General features: G+C 37.0%; 1 protein-coding gene across 5 annotated transcripts; it reads right to left on the bottom strand.

Moving 5' to 3' along the window:
• Positions 1 to 206: 206 nt before the first annotated feature.
• On the bottom strand, positions 207 to 6564 carry cep162 (centrosomal protein 162). 5 transcript variants are annotated; one of them, XM_041067885.2, is made up of 12 exons: positions 6423 to 6550; positions 5809 to 5852; positions 5520 to 5605; positions 5266 to 5398; positions 4979 to 5032; positions 2427 to 2573; positions 1668 to 1842; positions 1498 to 1574; positions 1356 to 1417; positions 1122 to 1152; positions 784 to 846; positions 207 to 407 (listed from the first exon to the last, which is right to left on the bottom strand). In XM_041067885.2, the coding sequence occupies exons 3-12, from the start codon at positions 5577 to 5579 to the stop codon at positions 214 to 216; spliced, it is 996 nt and encodes a 331-aa protein (XP_040923819.1). In that variant the 5' UTR covers positions 5580 to 5605; positions 5809 to 5852; positions 6423 to 6550; the 3' UTR covers positions 207 to 213. The 5 variants fall into 5 exon arrangements, with proteins under 5 accessions (XP_040923819.1, XP_040923821.1, XP_040923820.1 ...); XM_041067887.2 differs by having other exon boundaries at positions 5923 to 6537; XM_041067886.2 differs by lacking the exon at positions 5809 to 5852 and having other exon boundaries at positions 6423 to 6564.
• Positions 6565 to 9841: the final 3277 nt, after the last annotated feature.

The raw sequence follows: 9841 nt of genomic DNA, 5'->3' as shown, positions 1-9841 counted from the left end.
GAGAGCGAGAGAGAGAGAGAGAGAGAGATATGAGATATTATATATAGATATATATAGATATATATATATATAGATATATAGGATAGAATATATATAGATAGATTATTATATATAATATAAGATATAAATTATATATTAGATATATATATATATATATATTATTATATAGATATATATATAATATAATATATATATATATATATATATATCTCACTAGTGCACTTTCTGACCTGACTCATTGGTAGATCTACGTTGCAAAGATGGTCTGGTCTGAGGAGAAGGGGAAGAGGGAGAAATAGGTCTGTAATGGAAGTTCTGGTCATCTGAGTTCTCCACTACATGGATCTGTCTGTATGCCTCATGAAGAGCCTCCATCTCTGTGTCTCCACTCTGCATATTTGTCAGCACTGTGTGGGAATCAAATGTAGCACATTCAGTTAAAGACAATCACTAATTAGAATGGCAATATGCTACACTTACAGTGAGCAGATAATTATATCATACCATATAACCTAACTAATTATGTATCCATTTACAAATTCTGTAAAACAGAAGATTGTTTGTTTATCGCAGGGGCTTTTCTTCAGGACACTCTTGACCTTCACTTAGTGGCATGGGCAAGTACAGTCCTTAATTTACTTAGAGCATGAATACATGTAGAGTTGCTTAAAAATGTATTGAGCAATATTTAGTGTGCATCTTCATACTGCACATCTGTATTTACTGTATGGAATCTCTGTACATGTTTCTCTTACTTAACCATATGTGCTCTTGTTACAGTACCTCTGTCCAATGATTCTACTGTGTTCTTCTTTAAGCAGTCATCCAAAGAGTCATACAGAGAAACTGAGACAAGAAATAAGTAAGTGACCATTTTTAAGATGAACAAGTTCTTAACTTTTATGTACTTATGTAAACTTACTGAAACTGTGATTTTAGATGTATTTCTTCCTTTTGACCTTGCTTCTTTTACGTAAGGGTTACATAAGTAATTTGAGTACTTTACTTAGTCTCACTATTATACTCTTAAATACTGTCAATAGTGAGATTAAGACAATCTAGCTGTCATCATGGTCTTAGAATGACTGAAAAGTTTAATTCCATCCCACCCATTTTCTTACCTTTGGCAAGAATTGGAGACAGCTTAGACCTCTGGAAAAAAAGGTTACAACGTAAATTCCAGAACCATTTATTAATACACACACACACACACACACACACACACACACACACACACACACACACACACACACACACACACACACACACACACACACACACACACACACACACACACACACACACACACACACACACACACACACACACACACACACACGTGGTTCACTACTAACCTTCTCTTGTGGCTTTTTCTTGTCCTCCTCTTTCTCAAAATCCTCGCCATAATGTGGCGAGCCTGTAAAAGAAGAGAAATATAAGAACTGATAAAAAGCCACACTGATATGCATAAAAGGTTTTAGTGTTCATCAGTCTTACCTGGGAAGGTGATGCGCTCAGTATCTCTGATGTTGCTTTGATCCTCATCAATTTGCTCCACTGATTTGTCACCTGTCCTGAAAGGAATATGTTCACACTATTTTTTTTAGGTTTTAATCTTCTAGTAGGTACAGTGTAATATTACACCAAGACCATTTGAACATCTGTACCTGAGTTTATTGTCGATAGTAGAAGCAGTGGTGTCCAGCTCTTTGTTGAGCTTGGAATAATCTATAGCTGATGAAATGCCAGCTTCAAGTTGTGCAAAGAACTTGGCTTTTTCTTTTTCTTCCTCTAAAGTGTCCAAGCCCATAGTCATATTCATACCTGTCACCATCATGGAGTCTGCACACACGTCAAGACAGCACACACTGAATGCACAACTGCAATGCATCTGTAATGAAATGCTAAAAGGAAAACTGTATGTTTCAGCGCCCCAAATTCAAGGTGTGAAATAGCTCTTAGAGGAAATCAGGAATCACTTTATTGACTTGTACCTGATGACATCCTGAAGTACATTTTATCACTATAGAGACTATGAAGTACTGAGAGAGCAGTGAAGCAACATTAGTTAATACCAATACACTAACACTGAGCCTGTCATATCAATACAAGTGGTATTGGTATGACAGGCTCAGTGTTAGTCTCCTCACAACTACACTTCACCTTGACTAAATATTCCACATGAAATACAGTAGTTTGACTGAGATTTGTCACCTGGTTGTTCCAACTTATACATACCTTGAATGGCCTCTTACTTGACTGTTAGTCTTGATTGATTTATCATGGCTAGTTATTCAACATTCATGTTAATTCAGATGTTTTAAACACCCACAAAGACATTCTTGCTCCATCTTACATCTTAACTCTGAGGTACAATGATTACTACATTTTGCGCAGAAATCATAATAAAACTGAAGGTGACTCACCAGCTGCCTTTGGAGTATCTCTGTTGAAAACAACTGCATTCAGCTCTTTTTTCTTGAAATACGTGTTTTGTGAATCCTCTTCCTTCTTTTCAACAGGCTGATGTTTCTTCAAAGAATTTATAAAAGACCCTTGAAGTTCTGGCAAACCTAAAAATGAAGTGTACAGTATAAACAAACAAAAAACACTAAATGTTAAAATGAAGTGGGCTTTTAACACTCGTGATTTACCAGTGCCACCTAGTGGCCGGCACAATTTATCCATTCACTGTGTTTCCAACGTCATTTCCATTTCTGTTTTCCAGACTGTCACAATAATAATAATAATGCATGGTAATTAAAACATATCTAAGTAACAGCTCTACTCCATATGCAATAAAAGAAAAATTATGGTTTAAAAAGTATATAACCAGCAAACACAAAAGCCAGTCAGCCCTCATGGCTCTGTGACAGAAAGGAAACAAAAAGCCTTTAGTAAAAGGTGGCTACAAACAAGGGACCTAGTGGTGCTGATGATGGTTATCGACATATTAGTGAGGAGCTAATGCAGCACTACGAAATAGGGCATCTGAGTTAAAGTTACCATCTCCAAAGTCCCCATTGAAGGGCCCACTGCAATCACTGGGATGTGTCTCATAGTGGCTGCTTTCTGTTTTCATGACTGGATGTGCCATCAAAGCTCAAGTCCTCAGATGGTGTCCTTATTTTAGCCACAGTTTTAGAAGCTTCCAAAACTGTGTGTCTTTGATTCTTTGCCATCTGAACCGATTTATTCACAGCTTTGGTGCGAGGTTTGGGAACCGGTTTATAAAAGGGCTCCACACTGACAACTTCAGACAGGATGGAAAAAAAGAAGTAATATGGAACAGTCTAATTAAAGAAGAGCATTAGTAAACTGAGGTGATAAAGAAGTAGGAATAGAAAAAGATGGAATGCAATAAAACACTGCTGTAAAGAATAAATATAAATAACATCTTATCCAAAGATGATTGTTCAGTCCTGACAAATTTATGAAAAGTACAGCACAGTGTTGGTTTGTATGAAGCACATGTCATCTACCTATGTCATCGCTGTAATGATTAGTCTACTATGTATAAGCAGGTCTAAAGCCTCACTGCAGAAGTGCACACTTAGATATGTAATTTTGAATTAACAAGTAATTTTAGGATTCTACATCGACTGGACAATTTTAATTGATAGGTCACCAGAGTCACCACGTTTCATAAATGCTTCCTACATGTAGCTCACAGATTAAGGTACAATGCTAGACAGTGTAGATCAGGGGTGTCAAACTGCGGTCCTGGATCATTAAAAAAGAAAAGGCCCTCGTAAGTGGCGCCTAGGCGGCCAGATACCTCAGGATGATGATGCACTGGTGGGTGCGTACAAAGAAAGAAATTCCCTTAACCAGGTGTGCCAGTTATCCAGCCGCTGATTGACTTAACACACCTGATCAAGATAATCAACAGGCTCAGGGAAAGGGAGTTGGAAAACAAGGTTCAGTTTGACAGCGCTGGTATAGATTCTTCTCAGAAATGCATTGATGTTAAAAGCAGGATTGTTTTAATGTACAGTAGTATGAGGTTCAAATGTGATCAGCAGGATTGTTTTAATGTACAGTAGTATGAGGTTAAAGCTTTGAAAAAACATAATACAGGTCAAAATAATTTAGATCATCCTGTAAATTTCCTGTTTTACAATCTTAATTTAATAAAAATCACTTCCTGCTTAATGACTTTTCTATAGTGTTTTTGTTCTACTGTGTGCTCTAATCTGGGATTGACCCCCTGAATTGGATGCTACCCTGCTAATAATGTTGTAATGTCAGACCAGGTGTTTTGCATTGTGCTTCTAACTTGTATGTCAATAACGAATATGCCCTGTTAGTGCTTGCATTGTTTTTTTTCCTTTCTTTTTTGCATCATAGTGTATGTTTCCTTTTGAACATTATTATGGCTCCTTGCTCAACAACCAATAATAAAATGTGCAAATAACATTCTAACATCTGGTTGTTTAGAATTAGAATCAGAAGCCAGATGTACATTAAAGGTTTCACCATTTTGGATTTTACTTTGATGGATTGGTGCTCACATAGAACAAAAAGGGCATAGGACAAAGACATAAATCAGTGGAGTATGTGCTGGAGCAGATTAAAAAAATAAATATGTGCAAAATGAATCAGTGAATGTACAAGGCTGGATGTGATGCACAGCAAGACAGTATTATTTGTTATTTAAGAATCCAACAGCAGACTGGTTTTGTGATATGAGTTACTCGTCCAAATGGACCGTAACCTTCTGCCTGAGAGAAGTGGCTCAAAGAGTCCATGTACAAAATACTCAATAAACTAGAATTACTCCTGTGAACATACTGGTCTCTAGAATTTAATTATGAAATACTACTGAGCCGACTTCACAGTAAATTAACCAAACATAAGATTAGCTGAATTGAAACACTGTGTACATCATCATATTAGCACTAGAAGTACTACTGTGACCAGAATGTTGGTTGTTCATATAGTTTATAAGAACTATATGCTTTAAGGATTCTCTCACCTTCTTTTTCAGGCTGGGACTTTTTTCCCTTGACAAATCTGCTTTTTGTCTCACCTAAGGAAAATGTAAATACAAAAAGAAACAACGCATGACATTTTAAGCAGACAAACACAAGAAGAGTAATAAACGATTATTTTGTTTTCTCTACATTAGCTCACTGTGAAATGTATTGACTGAACACTGATTTTGCACTGCAGACTGATGTGATGTCTACAAATGTAACATCTTATTAAAAGGTGACACACTCTGGCTACTGTGTCCAGTGTGATGCATCCCCTCCTTAATACCTGTCCTTTTTCCTCCACCACCGTGTTCGTCATCTTGCCACCATGGCACAGCTGGTTTCTGAGCTGATTTTTGACTGCTTTTAGTAGACTGCTTCAGGGATCCACCAAAATCTATGGAGTCGTCTGAAACAGGCTGAAAGGAAATTGTGTCCAAGTCAAGGAGAAGAATCTGTAACAAACCCTACCCCTAACCACACTGGATGACACAAACAGTAAAACAGTACTATCTCAGCCTACCAGTAAATTGACATTACCTCCTTTAGGAACAGCTCAAACTGTTCATCAAGCTCCTCATTGGTCAGTTTGTGAGACATAGTGGCATCTTATCTCCATCGGCCAACTACAATGTTGACAACAAAGACAACACAGTTAATGTATAGAATATGCAACAATTCATCTCCCTTTGTGGCTAGTATTGTTCTCTTTGACTACTGCTGGATAAAACTGATCCTGTTTCTGCTCAACCACCAAACATAAGTAAACTCCTTATAATTACCTGACTTGTTCTGTTTAGATGGTAGGACAACATACAGTCATATTTACCTGGCGAAGTATCTCGTGTTGATTGCATCCAACTTAATGTCAATCTGAAAGGGAATCTTGATGAATACAACTAAATATTTTCGAGAGCCTAAGCTAGTTCAATAGCAAACTTACTTTACTTGTCAGAGTGATTTTGTGTACACTGTAAAACCACGGTAGATGTAACTTCGATGTAAAAAGTAAAGTCTTCAGAAGCAAGACTGCTTACTAGAACAATCTCGATGCGCTGTATGAAACTAAAGACGGAAAAATAATATTGGTTCCAACTACCAAGCTAAATCTATCACTAGGGCTTTGTATAACTTTCGTAGTAACCTTTCAACACACTGTGGTCGATATGAAAGGAGAAACATTTAGTAGTCTGAAAAGTCCAAACAAAAGCGTAACAGCATGGACATGTTTTTATTTTGAAATTGCCTTCACATCTTCCGGTGTTTTCCCGTGGTTTTTGAAAAAACAGTAGGGTTAACAGGGTGCTGTTGATCCTTTTAGCTAGTAAAATTAGCATACATCAAGCGTAAGCTTGCACTCCGACTACATGCGAACTATTCCATTGCACTTGCGCTAACAAATTCACATAGAAGAATCAATTAGAGCAGTTATCCGCAGCATACACTTATCGAGGCATACGTCGTCTTCTGCTTGTTGTCTTGGGGCTGCTGAGTTGTGAGATTCTGGGACTTCCCGCGTCGTTAGCCGGGCAACAAGCGCGATCGGTTGGCTTTGGCTAGAAAAAAATACGTCATACACACGTCATACTAAATTGTAAACCAATTGACGATCACCTTTTTCAAGAGGGTGGGACTAGATGCAAGCACACGTCAATGCACAATTTATTGGCAGCAGCTACGCGAAATTTACGAGGATAAGTGGTTCGGAGGTGGTTGGTTGATGGATAATGTTATGGTATCTAGTGCATTTAAAATAGTGGCCTCTTTTTTTCCGAAAGGATATTTTTAGGTTTTGGACTTTTGACGGAAGGTTGAAATATATCAATTAGAGGAAAAATATATATTAATAACAATAAGAAACAACACCATCTTATAATTGTAATAAGTAATTGAGCAAATTCCCTTATTTATACTGGGTATAGGTAAATAATATATATTAACCTGTGGAAGACAGAGACAAAATGTGAATTTTGTGCCACATGACAATAAAATCAGTAGTTGTTGTCACGTTTACATTGACTAACTTTTCTCTTGATACTTCTGATACTGTCAGTTAACAGTAGTTGCCACAAAACCTACAGCCTTAATACTATTATTAATCAAACATATTATGAGTATTTTCATATTTAGCAATATGTTAACGACGTTGACCCCAGTTAAAACAATGGCACGAGCGTTTATGCTATTATGTCTCTTTCCACTTGATGGCAGCATTAAGCTGCCAATCAGCCTGTGTCTTCATCGTGTCTCTGAGCCTGGAAGGACAGATCATCAGCTGAGATCAGTAGTAATCTAATAAACTGTGTCCTGCTTGCTTTTCACTGTCTTTCAGAGGTCAAGACAGATCCATGTAAACTTTGTTTTCACCTGCCTATATATGGCTTGCCCCCATAACCCTTAACACACTCCTCCATAACATTCACCCTGTGTGGGAAGGATGCAAAAGCGTAAGGCATATCATGGCCTACAGGTGAAAGCTTTTCTGCTTTTGCTGATGTGGTCTTTATGTCCTACTGACTCATCCCACGGAAAATGCATTAAAGCATTACACCACAAACACCCACTCTCACAATTGTTGTACCTGTTGTACCTTTTGCAGTTCTCAAAGCAAGGGACAATGGATATTGCAGCAATGCAAGTCTGATAGTTAGTTCTGGTATACAGCACATGCCACATAACAGAAAGAATGACAAATATTTTTTGAGGGAAGCTAAAACACTGAAAATATTCTGACATGACAATAGGAAACTGAAATACACTGGTCATACAGTACATTGAAAAAAACATCACAGTATAACACTGTTGAACAACATACAGTAATCATCTTTTTGATAATGTATTAGTCATGAACAAATCTTTCATTATCATTTCAAACAAACATGTTGTAATATGTGATTGTGATACAGTATGTGAAATTTTCTTTTCGTTTGTTTTCGAATATGTTTTCTGTAGTTTGTATGAAAAGCTCAAGTAATTGCTCTGTGAAAGAACCAGAAGACATAATTTCTATGTTTTATTAAGCAGAAACCCTAGACCTCAGGTGCAAATGAACAATGCTTAGTCATGTGAAAGAAAGTACTCTTTTTTTATCCTCCTCTGCCAGTTTGACATTAAAATAACTATATCCACTGTGAACTTTAGTCAGGTTTATCCTTGTACCGCTTCCATAAGATGATTTATATTCATGCTGCTTGCTTGCATGCTTGTTATGACAACGTGACTTATGAGGTTATACTTCCATCACATATAATTGGAGTGACCCTCATAGGTATGTAGTGTGCTTTCCACATCACAATTCCAAATTTTATTTGGAATGGCTAAACCATTATCAAATATTACCAATAGTACAACAGTAATAGTATGCCCAGAGTTGTAGAATCATTTAATATTTATAACTTGTTTACCCCTAAATACCCCTCAGCCAGTTTATTTGGTTGATCTTGTTCCAGGTTTGCAATTTGCAGGAAGGCAGGAGGATCTTTCTGCTCAGAAGGCACTTCAGCTTTGAGCTTTTCAATCCTCTGCTACAGGGAGAACAGAAAGATGACCCCCGACACCATAGATGGTCTACACATGGACACAATAAAGCGTCTGCGGTTTCTAACTGCAAACAGTTACAAAATTGGTTTGAAAAACATATTTAACAGTGAATTTCATAGGAAGGTCAAATGCAATGAGCTTGCTCTGTTTGAGACACATTGATCTCTAAACAAATCCAACAATAAGAACTCTCCGCTAAACACATAAATACATTATCCAGTTTCATGCACTACTCAAACTGAATACAAAACTCACAAAGAAGAGAGCCAGTAGGATGTGACATCTACGTACTTCTATTTAGGCACAACTTTCTTTTCTAAATGTTAAAAGTATTAGGCACAGTGAAGACGCATAAGAAGCAGCTTTTCTCTTGGTCGTTTCTGTGTCCATGCACTTTTTGTGTACTTGCTAAACAAAGCATGTGCACATTACAGATGAGAGTGGTGCAACTACACCGGGACAATTTGGAGATTAGACAGCAAGTAGCAATAATGAAAATCTCTCATATATATAATATAATGTGCAGAGATGTGCTCCAGTCTTTCAGGTATGATCTTATCTGAATCATTCAGTACTGATTTACGAGGAATAAAATTAAGATGAATGAAACAATCAAGAAATAAATGGGCGAGAAAGTACTGTCACACAGCAGAACTAACAATGTCTAGACCTCATCAACTTGAAGCCCATTCTGGTGATTGATTAGTTCTGTCTGCACTATTTGCTTTGATGTGAAAATCTCAACTCTGGTGAATTGTCTCCATCACTTTCTTCCTGGACAAACCACATAATGTTGTAAAGAAGCCCCCCCTTTCTGCCCAAGAGACAGATTTCCTCTGTGCTGTGCATGTCCCTGCTCTAGGCTGGATGTCTGAAATGATAGCCTACCCGACAGCCACTGACGAGGACCATATCCCTGTGTGGTATCTCAGCACTTTTTGTTGTGTCGAATATTTTCTTACAGCATTTTCACTCTGGTGGGATAAAGGTGTCAAGAAGGTTAAATGCGTATTATTATGTTATACCTCAACAAATAAGGTTTAGGTTGAATTCTGAAATGTTCTGTTTTACATCTAACAATGCTGCCAATATATAATATTATATAATATATATATATATATATATATATATATATCTAATATATATATATATATATATATATATATATATATATATATATATATATATATATATATATATATATATATATATATATAAATAAACCGGCTGTTCGCAACGCAACCTGCGAAAGTGTACTCTCAATGGCACGGCAATAACAGCAGAGTAGACCGACCAAGGCTGGAAACTGAACAATACTGGAG

This window comes from Betta splendens, chromosome 16, assembly GCF_900634795.4.
Source record: "Betta splendens chromosome 16, fBetSpl5.4, whole genome shotgun sequence".
Lineage (NCBI taxonomy): Eukaryota > Metazoa > Chordata > Actinopteri > Anabantiformes > Osphronemidae > Betta > Betta splendens.
Note: the sequence above shows the minus strand (reverse complement) of the source record. Positions and strands in the feature narration are given on the sequence as shown.